General features: G+C 52.4%; 1 protein-coding gene across 2 annotated transcripts; it reads right to left on the bottom strand.

The window, feature by feature from the left end:
* Window positions 1-218: 218 nt before the first annotated feature.
* FZR1 (fizzy and cell division cycle 20 related 1) lies at window positions 219-21,128 on the bottom strand. 2 transcript variants are annotated; one of them, XM_032970833.2, is made up of 16 exons: window positions 21,007-21,128; window positions 14,092-14,286; window positions 13,559-13,684; window positions 12,442-12,508; window positions 10,075-10,202; window positions 9,595-9,677; window positions 7,314-7,374; window positions 6,884-7,006; window positions 5,628-5,693; window positions 5,215-5,317; window positions 4,394-4,578; window positions 3,825-4,058; window positions 3,147-3,251; window positions 2,424-2,516; window positions 1,484-1,568; window positions 219-978 (listed from the first exon to the last, which is right to left on the bottom strand). In XM_032970833.2, exons 2-15 carry the CDS (start codon window positions 14,170-14,172, stop codon window positions 1,527-1,529), a joined length of 1,497 nt encoding a protein of 498 aa, XP_032826724.1. In that variant the 5' UTR covers window positions 14,173-14,286; window positions 21,007-21,128; the 3' UTR covers window positions 219-978; window positions 1,484-1,526. The 2 variants fall into 2 exon arrangements, with proteins under 2 accessions (XP_032826724.1, XP_032826723.1); XM_032970832.1 differs by having other exon boundaries at window positions 20,852-21,072.

The raw sequence follows: 21,128 nt of genomic DNA on the forward strand, positions 1-21,128 counted from the left end.
AATAGGTAAATAACTGACGGTCGCACTGAGTTCATGGGCACGCAACAGTTAGAATAACGTTAGAGTCTCATTCGCGTGGGCCATTGCCCGTCTTCCACACATTGAGAAATACGCTCGTCGGTTGCGTCAGTCCAAACGTGGAGCTGCGACTGGCGTGCGTACACATTCCTGCCACAAACCGGCCCGAGTTGGACCCCGTGCGAGGGAGAACAAGCGAGCAACGTGCACAACACCCTTGCAGGTATTTATTTTTAACGACCAAACTTAATGGGCAACTGCAGAACTCTTTTGAACCGTCCGAGCATTTAATAGACCATTTGTAAAAGTCGGACAACGGACAACACGATGGAAAAATTCAAATCTTTCCACAACTGCCCAACGTGATAAACGCCTAAGTCAATGGACAATCAGGAACGTCGACAGCGACCTTGGTGTAATTATACTTTTATGCGAGTCCGCTTCTCACGCCCGCCATGACAGGGGCCAAACATACAGGGGTTGCTCAGGGGGGGGGGACGAGGGGGTCCCCTCATTCACCATCACCACACTCGCCACCCCCCTTCCCCAACACACACACAGGCATGCACCACTACACACACACACAACACTTTTGCTTTATCATCAACACTATTCCTATGTTACGATCGTAACGGTCGGTAAATGTACAGCGACCAGTGATGGAAATGTGAATGTACAAGTCCAGGTATGAAACCCTATCCCCGTCTTGCGCGCAGCCGTCTTTCACGGGCATCTTCCCGCTGTGCGGGGACACCACGTTGCAGGAATAGGAACCGTAACGGAAAGTGCCGGTAGTACACGCCTGGTATTGCGGGAGGCGCCGGTACGGCGCGCCGGCATCTTCACGGCCGGCGGTGTAATTAATCGAGATGCGACACACGTGGCGATTCGCCCGACCAGCCAGCACTTCTGTGACTTTGTGAGGTGCTCGGTGCTAGGTCTTTTAAGTGCTGCACACACCTGCGGGTGGGAGAAGACACGGCCATTAGCACTGGTCACGCAAACAAACTAACACTGCGAGGCTGCATCGCTAAGCAAACTAGATGCTCTACTCCCCCTCCAAACACACACTCTCTTACCTCTCACCATTCCCCTCCACACTCCTACCTCTCATCTCACTACTCCCCCTATACATTCTCCTACCTCTCATCTCACTCGACTCCACGACACACTCTCCCTGCCTCTCCCCCTCTCACACGATGACCCTCCAGACACTCTCCCTACATCTCTCCTCTCATCTCACTCTCCTACCTCTTGCCCGATTTCTATTTTGTTGTCTTTGCTCCGATTTTCCATTTGCTTCACGGTCGTGACTTTGTTTTCCGTGCTGTTGCTTTTGTCAGTTTGGCGACCCCAGTTCGCTCCTGGGTCTCTCTCGAGTTCTCAGCCGGCCAAACAAAATCTCAACCTGCAAACTGTCCGTGAGCGCAACCACTGCCCCTCACCAACTCACGCGCAGCCTCACCAAGAGTGTGACAATGACAGCTGTCGTCGTCCCCCGCGTGGGTTTATCGTATCCTGGTGAACAGGTTCAATACAGACTTGGATTCCTGTCGAGACAGGCAAAACAAAAATGGTCGTCAAAATCCAAACACACCTGCAAGGTTACCTCACCGCGCAGGTCTTTCACGGTCGGTGTCACGATTCCACGATTTATTTTTTTGGGGCAGGGTCACGTAAATGATCTGGGGACAGATTTCAGCGCGAGGGCCCTCCAAAAAAAAAAATCGCACGACGCAGCCCCAAAGAACACAACTGTCGCGCGGTGTACGAACGTTTTAACGACTCGCCTATTGTAATTGTGTCATCTTGCCAGCGAGCAACTCTCACAGCCTAACAGAGCACGTTCAGGACAGAGTCCAGCAAGTCAGGATAAATGCGTCACTTGACCGGGCTTCTGAATTCGGGTGTCATGGCATCGTGGAAACAGAGTAACCATTACAAATTTTCACTCTTATAAATCTGGGCCAATAAATAACATTTGTATATTGTTGAATATCGTCAACGTTGTCAGCACGCGGTCTCTCATCAGATAGATTTAAAAAAATTGCGTATAAGCGGCGTCGTTACGTGCTGCTACGCAAGCGCCAAATTACAGCCTGCAAACGACATGTGAATCCATCCCAAGGGATTTTCCAGGTGAAACATTTTCCATTCCCCAGTCCATCCATAGGACCACCACTGCTGATTATCTCCACGAAGTGACACACCCTTTTTGTCGACCCTGAAGGGAGAGATGATGGGCGGCAGAGTCAACCTCCACCAAGATTTGAAGTCGCAAGCTTCCGGTGGCGAGCCAAGCGCTCCACCATTGAGACACTCGGCAGGTTTGGAACAGGTTTACATTTTAATTGAACGGCAGCCTCGTTAGCGCCCCCCCCCCTCGCCCTCCCACCCCTCCGTACCTTGGTGGAGCGCGTCTTGCTGAAGACGTTCCAGAAGCGGAGCGTCTCGTCTCCGGCCCCCGTCACGATCGCCTCGCCGTCCGGTGACATTGCCTGCGAACGCAAAGATTCCCCCGTGTAGCATCACCAAACTGTCGGGGCAAGTGGTGTTAGGCGAGCGGCGACCATGGAGGGTTGGGGCACAACACACGGGGAGGATGGTGTGGCCGACAATACACCTGGGTGCCTTTGTTGCTTGCCCAGATGACGATAGGATAAGGTTAACTTATCCTATTTGTAGGATAAGTTAACCTAGGGGGAAGTCCCAGGAGCAGTTCAGATATTAATCACCGATGTCGGAGCGGGAATTGAACGTGGGTCGGGTTTGTAGCGCAGTGCGCAAGCCACTTCTCTCCGCATGCACACACAGACACATGCACACTCACATGCTTCATACAGACACGTTCACACGCACGCATGCACTTAGACACGCACGCGCGCGCACGCGCATGAACGCCCGTAGACATACAAACGTGAGAGGCTGGGGCGGCCGAGTTCAACAGGCAAGGGAAGGCAGACACGGAGGCAATGAGAGGGACAGATAACAGAGAAGTAGTGAGGGAAGGCAGTAGAAGGGTGTGGCAGAGAGACTGAGAGGTGACGGACTCAAGGAAGGGCAGACAGGGAAAGTGTTGGTGTGAAATGGGCGCGTATCGGTACGCGCGTATCTGCCGGCGTGCTCACCAGGTAGAGCACGCGGTAGGAGTGCCCCGTGAGTTTGGCGACCTGCGTGAGCGACGGGTACTTCCACACGAGGATCTGGTTCTGCGAGTATCCGTGGGTGCTCACCTGCACAGGGGGACGCGACAGCAACGATCGCCGTCAGCCTCTCGCATGTACACACGCACACACATCTACGCGCGGAGACGGCAAGCGTGCACGCCGTCGCAAAATCTGGGCTGGAATGACGTTGGTGGAGAGGTGGACGGGCGAGCCAAATCTTCACCAAACATCAGAAGAAACTGAAGGGAGAGATTATCCAACGTCGCCGGAGGAGTGACGCTCACAACGAGTGGGAGCGCCGGGCAGCTCAACCACTGGACTTTCAATGCAGAGGTGAAGAGCAATAAGGAACGTTTATTCATCCTCCCTGCCTCTGTCCACCCAGCTGTATACAAAGGGTGCACGCCACAGTGGGGTTGCACGGGCCAGTCATCTCAGTCAAACCGTAAAACCTGCGCCAATCCGTGACCCCCCCCCCTCTGCCAGCGAGCCTTTCACACTTCAATGCGACGGCCTCAAAGCGCACCTAGCCGGGTACAAGCGCCGATGGTGATGTTTGCCATCACTCGGTGGCGAATGGGCGACCGTCGTGGCGATTAGCGCGTGCGTGCGTGCGTGCGTGCGTGCGGTACCACTCACCAGCTCGTTGGCGTGCTTGGACCAGGCGAGGTTGCACACCTGCGAGCCCGTGTCCACGTACTGCAGCGGCTGCCCCGTCAGCGTGTTCCAGAAGCGGATGCAGCGGTCGGCCGTGCCGCCGCCCGACGCCAGCAGGCCGTGCTGGTGCGGGGACCAGGCGATGGCCTTCACGGCCGCCAGGTGCTCCGTGTACTGCTGCACCGGGCTCAGGCTCGAGCCGTTCCACACAAACAGCTGCCCGGGGTGTAAACCAGCGGACGCCAGTGGGCGCGCGCCCACCGCTTCTGTCAAGACTTCGGCGTGGAGGGACGGGCCAATAACCTCTGGTGCCGCCGCTCGTGGAATGCCCTTCCGCCAGCAGTGGCGCGAGCTAGCAGTTGCACGGTTGCACCGTTACCTTTTAACTGAGAAACTACGGCAACTGGTCGCAATCGTTAATAAAATTCCACCGGATGATTATTGGTTTTGGGGACTCAAATCAACGACGTGAATGCTTACCGGTTTACCAGTACCGTTTAACAACTGTGGCCCCACACACACACAGTCAAACACACAGACAACAAAAGCACCTTGTTGTCGTTCCCCCCGGACGCCAGGTGCTGGTGGTCGGGCGACCACTTGAGGCCGCACACCTCCTGCCGGTGGCCCTGCAGCCGGCGCTCCGTGGTGACGGGCGGCGCCCGCACGTCGCGCTGCACGATCATGCGGTCGCGGCTGCCCGAAGACAGCTGGTCGGCGTTCCACGCCAGCGCCCCTGCACCGGCGGCGAGACAGCGGAGGCGGCGTTCGTTTAGGGGGACATTTGGGCACTTCAGTCGAAGCCCTCGTCTAGTTGACGACAGCCTGCGTAAGTCTAGTCGTAGCCTCAGTCTGTGGATTTTATTTTGTCATTCGTAAGTTGTTATCAGGCCGGGCAGCTCGCAATTGGAAGGTTACCAGTTAAAATGTTGGTTGGGGACTCCGCCCACCATCCCATCATGCCTCTAGGGTCAATAAAACGAATACCAGTGTGTGCTCAAGTCAACAATGGTTGTGTTATAGATGGACTCACCCCAGCCATAGGAATGCTACATTTTCCCTCAGTGGCCAAGGGCTGTACACACAGGTGAGCACCGCCTCAACGCTCGACTGAACAGCACGTCGCTTCGACTTGAGTCCACGACTCCGTCTGTGGATTCGCTTTCGTTGCTCACTCGAGTCGACACAAACAACGAATCCATGCTCTGCTCCAGGTGCCTCCCACCCCGGCCCGATGCCTCCCTGCCATCTACCCCCATCGCCATAACCCCCCCCCCCACCGCTGTCGTACTACCGCCCGCCCTACCCCACCCCCGCCATAACCGCCCCCCACCGTAGCCGCCCCCCCCCACTGTACCCCCCCCCGCCGCACCAACGCGAGCCGTGTGCCCCTCGAGAGTGTTGATCTTCTTGCCGGCGGCCGCGTCCCAGATCTGCACGAGTCCCTTGTGGGTCCCCACGGCCACGTGGTTTCCCTGCACGGTGAACACGGGGAAGACTTCACTACCGACGACAACAACAACAATAACAATGGCAGTGGCGACGACGACGTTCATCGCGCGGAACTTCAGCGGCACGGCTTGTGCGCTTCTTCAGTGGGGGGGGGAAAAACCCGGCGCGCCTCCCTGCATTTGCAGTGGAAAAAGAGGCGTGGCATTTGCAATTAGATATTTCTTCTGCACGGTGACCATGCTGCAGCCGGCGGTTAGCGGGAGCTTAGAGAGCGGGCGAGCGCGTGCTCGTTTGAGTCAAAAGTGGTGTCGCGGGGACAGCCAAGTCACCTACCCGCTCTGACCAGCTCACAGATGTCACCGAATCCCCGTCCACCGAAAGGTCACACAACCTTGTCACCTGAGCGCACACACAAAGAAAAAGATACACCCCCCCCCATTACCTAAGATGAGCAGGGTTCGCGGTGTACGGTCCGAAAGACGTTCAACGTACATTAATCCTATTTCACTTTACCAGGCAAGGCCCGCCGAGCTATATAGCTCGTTTCAGAAGCGACCTGGCCACAAACGATAGCTCAACGAAGTGGCTTATTGCGTAGAAATTTATAGCAGCCAAATGCTCTAAACGCATTTTGATTCTAAATGTGGATGGAAAGAGTGGAGGACCCGGAGGAAATCCACACGACTACAGGGAGAGACACGCAAACTCCAAATATATAATAGGCGTCAGGGTCGGGATCGAACCCACAACCTCCTGTATACTAGGCGAGGTAGTTAACATCTTGCTACACACGTACAGCCTTAAGACTGATGGGACAAATGCAATACAGAATTGTGCAGCTTATCGGGGGAGCTAAACAAATAAAACTTGGCGCATCAAATACTTGCACACGTGACACTTCAATTTGTTTGGCTATGTCGGGTTTGGGGATGGTCTTATGGCAGGTATTTGGTCAGATCGTTAAGTGGCCTCGCCCAAAAAAATAAATCGATTACGAATCATGACAATGGCTGAAAAAAACCTACACGCAAATCATGATGGCAGGCAGCAGGGCACAAGCAGGTTCTCCCCCCAATAGCAATAACCGCCATTCACCACTGAGTGACGGTGACATCACCACGGCGCCTGTACCAGGCTAGGTGCACTTTGAGGCCACCACGTGAAGTGTCGAAGGCTCGCTGACAGGAGGTCTCGGGACAGACCCAGGTGACATAGGTTGGCTGAGTGAAATGACTGGTAGATGAACCGGCTGTACCCCCTACTGTGCCAACTTGCTCCATTTTAGCCGCCCGGTGCTCCGTTCGTCATAAGCGTCGCTCCTCTGCCCTCGGTTGTTGTTGGAGGGCGACTGCCTCCAACTGCCCAGTAGCAGCATCCTTCACGAGCCTCCTCCACAGAGGCCGATGTTGACACCGCAGGTACCAGTCTTCGGCAAGTCCACTCAGCTCCACATCCTCCCGTACCGCATCAGTTCTTCTCTTTTCCAGCCCATGTCGTGACCGTTTAGCCCCCTCTATGCGACCAAACAGAAGCTGCTTGGGCATGCGGTAGTTAGGCATACGGGCTACATGACCCACACACACACACACCTGGCTGGTGCAAGCGCTCCACAGGTAGACGCAGGTGCCCAGCCCGACGCTCAGCACGTTGAGCGACGACCAGTCCACCAGGTTCAGATAGAAGTCGTCCTGCAGCTCCGGGGCGTCCAGAACCTTGGCGGCGAGACAAAACAATACGAGCCAAATACAACCGCCGTCCGCTGCCATTGCTGGCATGGCGGATACTTGGCATTTTGGGCCTTCAGGCCGTTGTTCAGCGGCCAAAAAGAAAAAAAACGAGGCTTTGTCAAACGCGCCGTGCTCTCGGCGCAGCGTCGGACGAGCCCCAATTACCGCGGCCGAGAGGCGCCAAGCGGTCCCACGCAACTGTGGTACGAGCCACGACCCCAAGCGGTCCCACGGAACGCGGAGCGGCGACCCGCCGCGCCGCATCGGCGGCAGCACAAGCCGTGGCACAAACCTTGAAGGGGATCTTGGAGATTTTGCGCGTAGGCTTGCGTGGCGATCGCAATAACTTTTGGCTGCCGAGAGAGAGCAAGAGAGACAGAAGGCGTTAATTAGTTTGTTTTCCTGCAAAGGAACCAGCAAGGGTTTTAATTAATTACGGTGTTATGGAAATCAATTAAAACTCAACAACTGTTTTTTTAAGTACACCAGAGGGTGTTAATTTGAGTGAAAAGAAATAAAACATTTTTCAGAATAGTGTTGACCTTAGTGTCACACGTCATCACGATCCTAATCTATTCATCCATCATCATCTACGCATTGCAGTAGGGTGGTGATGTTGGTACCTCGACATAACGAGTATCTACCCATCATAAATTCATCATCATCATCATCTCTAGAAATAAACGTGGTGCATTGACAAGGGAGGTCTCTAAGTACGAATCACGGAGCCAACTGAATCCTCTCGCTGACTTCGAGCTCAGATACTCTCTTAGCGCAGCGTTCACGATGGCACGGCAGATGGCATTATCACTATAACTGCCATCTCTTTTGAGTGCACTCCGCTGCCTCCCAATGCTTTGTTTCACTTGACACTAATATTGTCGCTAATATCATGACTCATAGTTGATTTTGGAGTAGGCCACGTGATCTGGCCATACGATGACTGCATTACCAGTATTTAATGCACCTGTTACCATTGTTTCAGTTCAGCGGTAAGTTGAAGAATGATTCCCACAACCAACATTAGCGATTAGATTTGCGACATTTCACCTGAAGCTGCGTCAAGCATCCACAAGCCATGAAACAGCGAGTCAGACTTGATTGTTTTCCTGACATTATTTTAAAATAACATAAAGCTTTCCCAAGTCCAAATATTTGTTTTCAATATCTTCTCTATTTTCTCAACAGCTCAATCTGTGCAACGCATTTAAACATGTCAAATGTTGTTTAGTCACTGCTGTTGTTGTTGACTAATGCCCGTCGCCATTCAATGCCTTTCCACTCGTGAGGCCTGGCTAAATCTCTATCCAGAGGATCGCTCGTTTGTATTGATGTGTAACCGACTACAGAGGAAGCCCCATCCCAGCATGCGGTTTGCTCTGAATTGGACTCGCGATGCTAGAAAAAAATACAAGGGGCCGCTTTGATGTGATAATACCATGTTCCCACGGGGAACCCAACACGCCACTCATTCGCCTCCACACAAACGGCCGGGGCCAACACATTCACTTCCTTAGAGGAAGCCACCTCAGGCATGCTTTCAAATCCCCCGAGCATTAAAAACACGATGGCCGTCGACATCAAAGGGAAAGCAATGACTGGGCAGAACAGATGACGCAAAACGGCGAACATCCACACTGTTCCTATCATGCAGCGAGAGGCACAACCAAAAAATAAATTAAAGAGCGGCTACTTCCCCACATGCAGTGGAGGCTGCGTGTCCCCGACTCTCGGACACCAGCGGTAAGTTTAGCTACAGGTAAGAGACTCGAGTGACTTTCAGCGGTGATACAGCAACCTAGCTGAGGCAGTGTCGTGTGATCGCAGCACATTGCTGCATTACGTGTCACTGCGCTAAGTGTCACACTGCACAATGTTTTACCCTTTCTCGTATTATTTTAAAAAAATCTGCCACCTGTAAAATCCCAGGATATGGAACATCTCATTTGCAAGGGTGCCCAGGGTGTCAATTGTCACGCACTTATCATACACTTAACGATGCCATGTGTACAAGCATTTTAAATCTAGAACTCGTGCAGGGTGTGTTCATACGGTGCGTCTCTCCACCACACGCTGCCAATGCGGTGACGTCACCACCAGCCGCTACGGAGGGACACACGATAGTCAATTTAAAGTATTTAGTTTCTCATCAACAAAGCTAAAGACAAGCAGTCCAAGTGCATATCTACAAAACAATCAAGCTACAGCGAGGACACGCGGACGCTGCTGGTTGATCACAAAAACTACGTTCATTCGCGAGTACTCCTGTTTCCTGCCACGTTTATGAACACTCATTGAGTTGACCAAAACATCCCAATATACTGGACATCTTTGAAAAACAGCTTTATAGCTCGGCACATTCCTCCAGGATAAATAAATATTCCGATTCTGAATGCAGGACCACGGCGCCGAGGCAAAGCGTTGGCGTCGGTTCTGGCTGCCTTGTCCACGCCTCCCGTGTGCAAACTGTGTGCACCCACACATATCTCCGCGAGATGCGATTTGCCACAAGCAAAACACGCGGGCATTCTGCGGTCGTCGTACGACCACGGCGACGAGCGCCGTCACCTGACCTCTTGTTGCTGACGGGCGAGAGCGAGTAGGGGGAGATGTCGTGGTCCTCGTCGGGGCTGGAGCGCTTGGTGCTGATCGAGTACTGGGCAGAGACCAACGCCACCAGGGGCATGGAGGGGGGTGAGCGCGCGCGGCTCGCACGGCGCCAATGCACGCAATCACGCGTCTACCTTGACCGTGCCCGACGCAGCATCGCGAGGGTGCGAGGTGGTGATGATGACCACAATGATCGTCGTCGTGGTGGTGGCAATGATGAAGGTAGTGTTGGAAGTGGCAATGATGACAGCGGTGGTGGCGGTCATAACGGTGATGATGTTAGCGGTGGTCATAACGGTGATGATGTTAGCGGTGGTCATGACGGTGATGGTGGCGGTGATAATTAAGGTAGCGGTGGTGGCGCCGGTGGTGATGATGACGGTGGCGGTCACAATGATTATGGTGGCGGCGGTGGCGGCGGTCGCGACGGTGCCCGTACGCACGTGGAAGAGGTTGCGCTTCATGGGTGTGGAGCTCTGCAGGCGCCGATCCTCGCTCTGCGGGTCCTGCACCTTCTCGATGCCGGCGCCCAGCAGCTCGTTCTTGAGCAACGCCAGGTACGCCAGGCTGTCTACGCACACCGGCAATCCGATGGGACGGGGCGGTGGGAGAGATGTCAACACCTCGACGTGGCCCATGATTTGCGGGGAGGGGGGGGGGGTGACCCGCTGCACGCCCGGTCCACCTCTTGACGCGGTGACCCTGCCCCTCAAAAGATGGTGCGCATTATTGGGCAGGGCAGCTGAGAGAGTGGAGAGTGGCCGAGTTCTAGAAGGGTTAGGCGGGCGGTGTGAGTCTTGCAGGGGTCGTGGCTGAGAGACGGAGGGTCATGTTAATTTATTTACTCAAGGAAGCCTAACAGAAACTCGTTATTGGGAGGATCCTGCTACACTGGCACGTTTGGGCAATGCCAATGAGGAGCGTTTGGCTGTGCACCGGTGGAAACTGGCCGGTGACTGCCCAGCGGCAGCGTGTTCGCGGTTCAAACTGGGTGACCCACCCAGGTTAACAGGGCGGCGTGCGGCGTATTAACCGCAAAATACTTGTCGCCGGCTGCTCACTCGCAGTGGACGTTAATGATCCCCGTGACATAATTCGACAAGAGCTGGTTATAATAAATCGGGTGTGTGCGTCCCGGTACAAATTTGGCAAATTACACGGCAGAATACTTAGCTTTGGACCACACATGTGGAAGCAATCGTCGCCCCTCCCCCGCTGGCATACTGATGCCCACTTGCAGGCCGTTGCCCAGTCACTTTGTGCTGCACAGGGACAGCTGCCACTGCCCTTCGAATGTTTGATATGAGATGCAATGCAGGGTTGCTTCGAGTTTCTGAGGCATTTAAGCAAACGCAATGTAACTGATGATGCTGGTTGCAATTAAGCGAGTCCCTAAATAGCGTCACAACTTCACACTATAGTTTTCGTTCACATTGGATCATTGCAAGCATTACTTTGACCTCATTTATAGACAGACAGGCAGATATAATGCATTTACACATTCTCTCATTCTCCACGTGCGAAGGAGCCACGCTCTCGTTCTCCACGTGCGAAGGAGCCACACTCTCATTCTCCACATGCGAAGGAGCCACTCTCTCATTCTCCACGTGTGAAAGAGCCACTCTCTCGTTCTCCACGTGCGAAGGAGCCACTCTCGTTCTCCACGTGCGAAGGAGCCACTCTCTCGTTCTCAACGTGTCAAGGAGCCACTCTCATTCTCCACGTGTGAAAGAGCCACTCTCTCGTTCTCAACGTGCGAAGGAGCCACTCATTCTCCACGTGCGAAGGAGCCACTCATTCTCCACGTGTGAAGGAGCCACTCATTCTCCACGTGTGAAGGAGCCACTCATTCTCCACGTGTAAAGGAGCCACTCTCATTCTCCACGTGTAAAAGAGCCACTCGTTCTCCACGTGCGAAGGAGCCACTCTCTCATTCTCCACGTGTGAAGGAGCCAGTCTCATTCTCCACGTGTGAAAGAGCCACTCTCTCATTCTCCACGTGCGAAGGAGCCTCTCTCATTCTCCACGTGTGAGGGGGCCAATCTCTCATTCTCCACGTGTGAGGAGGAATCTCTCATTCTCCACGTGTGAAGGGGCCACTCTCTCATTCTCCACGTGTGAAGGAGCCACTCATTCTCCACGTGTGAAGGGGCCACTCTCTCATTCTCCACGTGTGAAGAGCAATCTCTCATTCTCCACGTGTGAAGGGGCCACTCTCTCCGTTCTCCACGTGTGAAGGAGCCACTCATTCTCCACGTGTGAAGGAGCCACTCATTCTCCACGTGCGAAGGAGCAATCTCTCATTCTCCACGTGTGAAGGGGCCACTCTCTCCGTTCTCCACGTGTGAAGGAGCCACTCATTCTCCACGTGTGAAGGAGCCACTCATTCTCCACGTGCGAAGGAGCAATCTCTCATTCTCCACGTGTGAAGGGGCCACTCTCTCGTTCTCCACGTGTGAAGGGGCCACTCTCTCGTTCTCCACGTGCGAAAGAGCCACTCTCTCATTCTCCACGTGCGAAGGAGCAATCTCTCATTCTCCACATGCGGAGGAGCCACTCATTCTCCACGTGCGAAGGGGCGACACTCATTCTCCAGGTGTGAAGGAGCCACACTCTCATTCTCCACGTGTGAAGGAGCCACTCATTCTCCACGTGTGAAGGAGCCACTCTCTCATTCTCCACATGCGGAGGAGCCACTCATTCTCCACGTGTGAGAGGGCCAATCTCTCATTCTCCACGTGTGAAGGGGCCACTCTCTCGTTCTCCGTGTGAATAAGGAAGCGGCAGCAACACCGCACACTGGACCATACCTTTGCCGTTGTCAGCACTTGCGTCCTTCGCTTTTCGGTTCTGTCCTGGGGACTTGTTGTTTTCTTCCTACACCAGAATAAATACCATAAACACGTTGATTCACGCACTCGCACAGCAACGCCAACGCAGCCCAACCAGCAGTTGACACGGGAACATGGGCAAACATCATTGTCAGAATCGTCAATTCATAATAAATTCATGGTCTAGGCCACGTAATTAACTGGTCAAATGAATGTCGTAAAAGCCCCCAAACAAATCAGACTGTTAGATGTAAACATGTTAAGGTGCCTCCATTATTGTTTCAGCTCACCAGTGAGTTTAAGAACAATTCTAGCCACCGAATTAAGCTAATGGATATGACGTTTAACTTGAAACTGCGTCAAGCAACTTCAGATGATGAAAACAGGAAGTTGGAGTTAATTGTTTTGCTTAAAATATTTTCAATACCGCACAGTTGTTAGAATTGCAGAATTACGTGGCCTAATACAAAATTAAATTGTGAATCATGACATCGGCTGCGAAAACCTACAAGGCGAATCACCATCATTATCAGCCACGGAGCTGTGAGAGTTTGAATTGGCGTTTCATCTAACGGCATGTCACAACGACAGCACCGATGGAATAAAAGCGAGAGTAGAATACATTTGTCTTTTCGACGCTAGGTGGCTCAGCAGTAGGGCGAGCAGCTCGCCATCGGTAGGTTGCAAGTTCAATTCCCAGCGGACAGAGGAAGAGGAGTGTTCACTCTGCCCATCACCCCTCCCTCCAGGGTTGACAAAAAACAAAACTGCTTTGGGAAGATTAACAGCGGTTCTGCTACGGACAGACTTACCCCCACAGCAATGTGGAATTTCCACCACTGGCTCTGCCGGGCTGTAAACGGGAGGTGAGCGCCAATGCCTCAACGGTCAATCAAGCAAGAAATAACGGTGATGGGTTTTTCATCAACCCCCCTCACTGCCAATAAACAGCGGCTAAAATCGCCCTCTCCTCCCACCCCTTTCCCCTCTCCGCCCCCCACAACCTCCCGTGCCCCCCCCACCTCCAATTGGCGCTCCCAAGGTGTTTTGACTGTGAGACGCTGCGACGGGGTCAGGAAGGGGGACACACGCTCACCGACGTGGAGTGAAAACCGATGCCCCAGTTGGCGCCGGCGCGTGTGGGGATGAAGCGGTCTCCGCTCTTGCTGGGGGAGGCGAAGGGGGAACCGCTGGGGGTGAGGGCACGGTGCGACGTCGGGGTCTGTGGTGGTGAGGCGGGGGTAAGGGGGCGACGGGGAAAGGGCAGCAGAAAGAGAGTTTGTAGCGGAATTCAAGGCTGCATTTCATCCTTCACATTCTGCGATGTCTCCTGGCAAGGGTTGTTCCCGGATGCAGGGTTGATGAGACAGTAACTAATTGGATGCAGGTGCAATTGCGCAATAATAATGAATGAGCACCATATTGTGTAAAGATCAACAGTGGTCATTCCACGGACAACCTCAACCCATCACAGCAATGTGGAACTTCCGCCACCGGCCTCAGGGCTTGGTTTTAATTGTAACAAAACAAGGAAATATAATGCATATGTAGGTAGATTAGTTATGTTCTTGCATGACTGCGAGTTAAACATCCTGCAAGTTGAACTTGCAAGGCGTATCCTGCCCGTACCATGCATGGCGACGCGACGCCCGTATTCTGCAGGTTGATCTGCCGCAGCAGCCGGTGTTGGTGCTCGTAGTCTGGGTCCATGACGTCACAGAGAGTTGCTCGACCGCGCTACCAAACTCCCACCCGCTGCCTCTCAGCACGGCCGGTTTGGACCGCCCGCCCGCTCGCTCCTGGCCCCGGGCAGCACCCAGGTCTCTGTGGGGACACATTACACCTCCGCGCTCAGCTGCCGAATTTGTTTTTATTTCGCGTTACCAGTAACCACAATTAAAACATCCGTTTCTGACTCCACAAATAACACTTACGCGTCGTTGGCACAGTGCGAGTACAATGACCGATCGAAGAGCCTACGGAGGAACTGGTGCAAGTTCAGGAGCACACATTGTAAGCACAATGCCTGGTGTACTATCGGGACCACACGTCCTAAGAGGTGTTAGGTTTGGAGAGTACCTGATGTACATCATGCACCGTTAATCTTGGTTGCTTCATCTGTTCGATGGATTTTATCACTGTAGGTGGCTTGGGATTTTGTGATTGTCGCAGGCACAGAATGACCTACTTGTGTCATTTAATGAGCAAATAATACAAGACGCTAAATTGTTTTTCTTAATCTTGAATGCCTATTAATTGTATTACTTTCATTTTTTTCTTAACTATAATTAATTTATGACATAATTATATTTGCTTGTGAAAGCTTTTAATGAGTTTCAAGGCTTTTACAGGAGGGTTATACTTGGCAAATTATTTGAAAGTCAAAATGATTTCCTGCTCAAATGAGCAGCCCTGAGCCAGTGGTATACCAAAAAAAATCCACATTCACATGATGGGGGGGGAGGCAAGTTTATCCATAGGACACAACCACCGTTGATTTCCCCACGAAGTGGAAGTCGTTTTATAGAGCCCCCCCCCCCCCAGCAGGAGATGATGCGCCGAGTCAACCCTCAACGAGTATTTAAAATCACGCCCTTCGAATTGCGAGCGAGTGACTCGCAACCGGAAGGTTCACCCGTCTGTCGCGTGGCCACCAGATTGATTTATTGTATTTGTTGCCGGCACGTATGGAACATTCAGCCTCGGGCTGGTTTACAAAGAAAGACACGCGGAGGACCTTTGTGAAAGAAAGAAAAAAGGAAATTACGGCAAATAAATCAGAACGTTGCAGACACTGGGTGGCAAACGCAATCCAGGTAAAACCACCATTCAAGTCAAGCGCCACGCGAGTAGCACTAGCAGCAGATCACGCGGCGCTATAACGTCGACTCGCACGGGGTTTCGCCAACCAATGTACGGGAAAAAACCGGCGGATCTTAAAATTAAGGAACAATACACATATCTTCTAAATGCAGACAATAAGGGCATTCATCTAACTTGCTTCATTTGGCTGTGAGAATCGTCCTTCAACTTAGCGGAGAGCTGGAACAATGACAACTGGCGTGTTCATCGCTTCGCTCACCAAGCATTTAATTTGGTTTGCCGTCGGGTGGTGGATTTTTGGTGTGGACGGTATTAAGACAGAAATTTGGCCAAGACCATTCAGTGACCCGACACACACAAAAAAAAACAATCATTAATTATGACGGCATGTATTATCCAGAAACGCCTCACATACTCGCAAGACGTTCACAGGAGGGTCCCACATTGGGATCTTTTTGGCCAAACATAGACACCTCAGCTGTTAGAAGCAGCTGCTTTTGCTGCCGCTGCCGAGGTGGCTATGGGGAGGGAAGAGACCTGCACAGGCGCTCAGCTGCGGGGTTGCATCAGAGTCAGCAGTGGCGCAGGTGCCACGGCGAAGAGGGCGGCCGTGATACAAACACCGCCCCCCTACAGCTGTTCCCAGGCAGAGATGAAAACAAAGACCCAAATTCGTAATCGTTCTGACAATTAACGACACAGATTACATACAGCGTACAACATTCATTCGCGTTTGTCGTTTGCAATCAAATAAAAACAACAAGAATCGCCTCCCTCACGCATCACCCATTTCTCATTTGGTAAACGAGATTAGAGAGCAGAGTCCAGCAGCTCAGAGACCTCCACCGCCCTCCCCCATTATCTCTGCCTCTATAGCCCAGACTGCAGCCAAGCCATCGATTAAATTATACCAATCGCTCACAAATATTAATAAAAGCCAAGACAATTTGCTGCTCAAATGATCACTGCTTAAAGTCCCGAGCCAGTGGTGGAAATTCAACTGTCCTATTAAGGGGGAAATAATTTATCCATACGACAAATCCTGTTGCTTGCACACATTATCCTATGGCGCGGGCAAGTCTACCCATAGGACAACCACAAAGTAGTACCTATTTTATTGACCCTCGAAGGATGATGGGCTGAATGTAATCAGTTGATGTAAACGAGGGGTGGGGGTACCTTCAAATTATTGAGGAACAGAGAGCGCTCGACTGTCTTGCATGCAAAACCCACGACTAATGTGGTTACTGTTCCCGATAACTTCAATTAATTCCTCCATCCATGGCTGAGCACTCAATCTACTAGACGCTCACTCATTCACCAACTTACTCATTGCAGGCACAACACTTGACTTTATGTTTCTTTCCTGGCACCACTCTACTTTGGAATTCTCTCCAATCTGTCTCTTTCCCAAAGGTCTTTTGATACACTTACTCAATAAAAAAAAAACTCTTTATCTATTACCACTTTGAAAGTGCTGCTTGCTGCTGGCTGTTTGGTATCTTTGGGCGCTTTGGGCCTGTTCTCAGAAACTATGTTTACAACAAAAAAAACACTGAGAAATCACGGGTGTGCGACACTGACGGCGGGTGGCAGCCATGCGACACAACTTAGCGGACAAGCGCCAACTGCGTTTCGTCTGGCTCCAAACACAGCATTCCTTGTACGAACCTGCATGCCAATTTCTGAACGACAGGCAGTAAACACTCATGCTCTCCTAAACGTAGTGCTGCAATTACCGGTACGTTAAATGGGACGATTGTTACTGCCTGTTGTTCGGTAATTGGCACGTAGGTCTGTACAGAATCATTAGCCTAAACACAGCCCTGAAACTGCTTACTCATGACACTGCTGATGGTAAAGCCTCTTCCACTTGAAAGAGCTCTTGAGGGCCCTTCTGGTGAGAATGTGGCCACAAGTTGATTTTGTTTAACCAGGTGAGGTCTCAAGAACCGCCAGGATACTTCACATTTAAAAAAAAGAGACCCGTGGCATCACAGAGCAAAACGAAACAAAACAAAGTGTAGCAATAAACTAAATGAATCAGAAGACGATTCTTCCACCCTGGCCAGACCCCACAGTTAAGTCAATCTGTCGACTTACTGTGGTGATTTTTTTTAATACTGCTGGGTGGGGGGGATTTAAAAAACGGTACCAGACCAAAAAAAAAATCAACGGCTCCTATCTCGGAAGCAGTGGCACACGCACGGATTTCAAAAGGGGGGGGGGGAGCAAACTCGTCCTGCGAATATCTTATTTAAATGTTACTACCCTGAGAGATAAAAAAAATATACCAAATACGGTCCATTACATAGAACGGCTGTCGCAAACTTAGAGGCGGAGAGGGGGCACAACTGTCCCTTTTGCCAGAGTGCAAGACCCTACACAGCGTGAGAGCCACTCGGCACAGCCGCACACAGTCACGGAACAACGCTCCCCCGCGCCACCCCCTTCCCAACCTCGGCTGCTGCTCGGTCTCAGCTGCTCGTCTTTCAACAATCGGCTGATCTTGATTTGGATTCGGTGGTGCGTGCCCGTGACGCGGAAATTTCGACGCAAGCGTCGGTGGGTGACGTAGAGATTTGTGAGGCTCCCAAAAAACCCGCTAGGCAAATTAATAGCAATACGGTTAACCTGTCAATTTCAACAACCGATCAGAAATTGTATTTTGCATGTAATTCTCATCTTATTAAACTGTATCTCTCTGGCCTCACTGTTGATGTGTTATAAAGGGTCATTTCCCGAAACGTCGCAGATTGGTTTTTTTCTCTCTCTTTGACGGCAGTGTTGTTGGCGATTTTTTTTCTTGGAGGTAAATAAATTACTAATACCGTGACTCTCCATCTCCCAGCCAACGACTCCTAAATAAGCCTGCTTCGCTCTGTCACCCTCTCTGCCAGGACTGGGGCCACTCTCCACTCTCTCTAAGCTGCCCTGTCCAATAAACAATGCAGCATCTGTGTGGGCAGCCACCGCGTGGAGAGACGGTCGGACACACAACGGTTCAACCAGCCTCCCCGCTCCTGCCACGCACTCCCTTGAATTCAATGAACCGTCACGATTCAAAGTGTTTGAAAATCAACAATTCACCTCTTCATTCATTTGTCAGTACCGGGTCGCTTTTTGCAAAATCAACACCATCCCGGTTTCTTGAGTTTATCAAGAATTCAACTTTCATTTTTTTACTGCCTCTGGTGATCTATGTCAACCGCGGTTGTTTTTTTTTTAACGTCCACCTCACTCGCATCGCTGCGGCCGCACTGCCCCCCGCTCTCGTCTCATCGTCCGGTCGATCAGCTCCCCCCCCCCCCCACGACCGACACGGCATCGGGGGAGGCAGCCTCCGTCCGCCGTGCGGAGTTGCCGTGCAATCTCTTGCCGCACGTGAGTACACCGTGGTCGCCACCATCGCAAAACGAGGAGTAGCTCTAGAGTCGAGCGTCCCTGTCAACGTTGATGCCAGGGAGAGAGACCAAACGTAGACTGAATAACGACCACGGTTTTGTTTGTCGTTGTTGTTGCACAATCCATGAGTCACGCGGCCTTCCTCGAGTGCGAATAATTGCAGCGGCATCGGTTCGAGAACAACAAAAACAACAACAACCTCTTGGGGCCATGTCGACGTTCCGTCTTTCGACATGAAAGTCAGATCGGCTTCCACGGGGGCCAGATGTTTGTCGGCACGCACTGTCTGTTACGATGCGTCTCTCCTTGTCGAGAACATACCAAAATGATAGACGAAATAAATACGGGGACGGCAGTTTTCCCCCGCCCGTCGTTTCCACAACTTCAGATTCTCCCCACGACGCCGGTGATGATGAATCTCTGTGTGTGTCTCGCTCTCTCTATGTCTGCACCCTCACGAACCAAAGAGGCTGCCCTGCGTGCAGGCCTCACACCGACTGCCGTTACCCTCCCACCGGGGCCCTGCGATTTAAATCCCCCTCGCACCTCCACCTCAGGCGCTGTTGTTGTCGTGGTTCTTCTCGCGTAACTCCAAAAAACTTTGTGCGAGGACAGGGGCATACATTGAGTCCGTACGCACGCATGGACAGAGGAGGGGGGTTTAACCCAAATGCGTACGCTTGCGTATGGGGGGGGTCTACTGACAATGTACGTACGCACAGGAAACGGGGGGGGGAGTAGGGGTGAAGCCTCGATACTAATTTGTCTACATTGCCCTTCAAATCAGCCACAGTTCAGTTTCTTCAGTTGTCAGACCACAAGTACTGCCGGGCCAAGTGGGACTGTGGGAGAGAGGTGTCACTTGTGTGCCACTGACTGCGAGCTAGCACGCAGCTCGGCAAACATTAGTGGCCAAGGCTTAATTCTTTAATGCAGCCGGCGGTGGACTATCTGTTTGCTTAAACACGTTACTATTATTAATCCTTGATCGTTTCTGCGTGGATTAAATATCGGCCGTTCTATAGGATTCGGGGGGGGGCGGGGGGGGGGTGCGTCAGGCGGACGTTCGCAGGTGGTAGGTCTAAAAAGTCCGCGTGCGTACAGGGGAGAAGGGGAGAGGTCAAGTTTCAACAAATTTTTGCGTAACCTTACTCGATGATGGACGACCCCACATCTTCAATAAGGTGCGGACCGATCATCAGCGCGCAGCGACCACCGACAACGACGCAGGTTGCGGTTTTAAAGACAGCGAAGTTGAACGCCGTGTGTCCATCCTGTCAAACCGAGTCGTCTTCTCTCTCCCCACGCAACTCCGGCTACGATCGCCACGGCGAAGATGTTCACTCGTTTTAAAGTAACGTCGCAACAATAATCCCCACGACAGCAGGCGTCAATCAGCTTCCCGGTCTCTCCACTGCTGGATGAAGGCCCTTGCCTTGTCGCGCGCAAAGATGCCCCACCGTGTAGCCTGTAACAAGACCGTAGGGTGTATATATATTCTTGGTTCTTTCGGTGAAGTCACGTAGAAGGGAATCGTCTTGCTGTGGTTTTCACACCTGATGATGATGATGATGGTTGCTTGTGTTGCAGTCGAAACGTCGTGAGAATTGTATTGTTTTATATTTTTTAAAATTATTTTATTGTTTCCCTTCTACGCGGTGACTTTACCGAAAGAACCAAGAATATGAATCCCTGCGGTCACGAAAGCTTTTAAATCAAAAAGACTGAGGGGGGCAAGTGCTGTTAGCGAGTAGCGCCTATGAAGGCCGGCACGGCACCACGCCCGGCCGCCTTTGTCTCCCCCAGTGGCGATGTTTACTACACACCGCACCGGGTACGCATTTGAGGCCGAGTCGACCTAGAGGAGGAGGAGGCCCAGGACCGGTTCAGATAATCGTCGTCGTGAGCGGAAATCGAACTCGGGTCGCCGGGTTCGTAGCACAGCGTAGCGCTATCCGCTACACCACCGCTCCCCCCCCACACACACACAACACCGCACATAGAAATACACAGCCCGTCGCGTTGATAATCGTCGCCACAGCACACGTTGCCGACCTAAATGACGACGACAACGCGATGATTGTACAAGGCGAGAGAAGACGGCGAGCGGCGGTGTGGCAAAGGCCGACGTGCGGGGGTTGTTTGTGGGAGTTTCTCTCACCAGCCCTGACGGATTGCAGCAGCCGTCGCCGCCGCCGTCGCCACAACCGTAGCACTGCAGCAGCAGTAGTTGTTGTTGCTGCTGCTGTAGTACTCACGATATGCCCCACAGTGATCGTGGTGAGGAGCGAGGAGGTTTTGTTTCAAAATCCTCACCTCAAAGAAGCCTCAGTTAAAATCTCGAAGATGGCGGCAGGGGGGGGGGGCGCTGGGCGGGCGCGCGTTGCATCACGGGAGCCCCACGCCCCCCACCCCCTACTGCCTCGGGGCCGCGCTCC

This window comes from Petromyzon marinus, chromosome 44 (assembly GCF_048934315.1).
Source record: "Petromyzon marinus isolate PM22_M1 ecotype Great Lakes invasive population chromosome 44, UKy_Petmar_22M1.pri1.0, whole genome shotgun sequence".
Taxonomy (NCBI): Eukaryota; Metazoa; Chordata; class Hyperoartia; order Petromyzontiformes; family Petromyzontidae; genus Petromyzon; species Petromyzon marinus.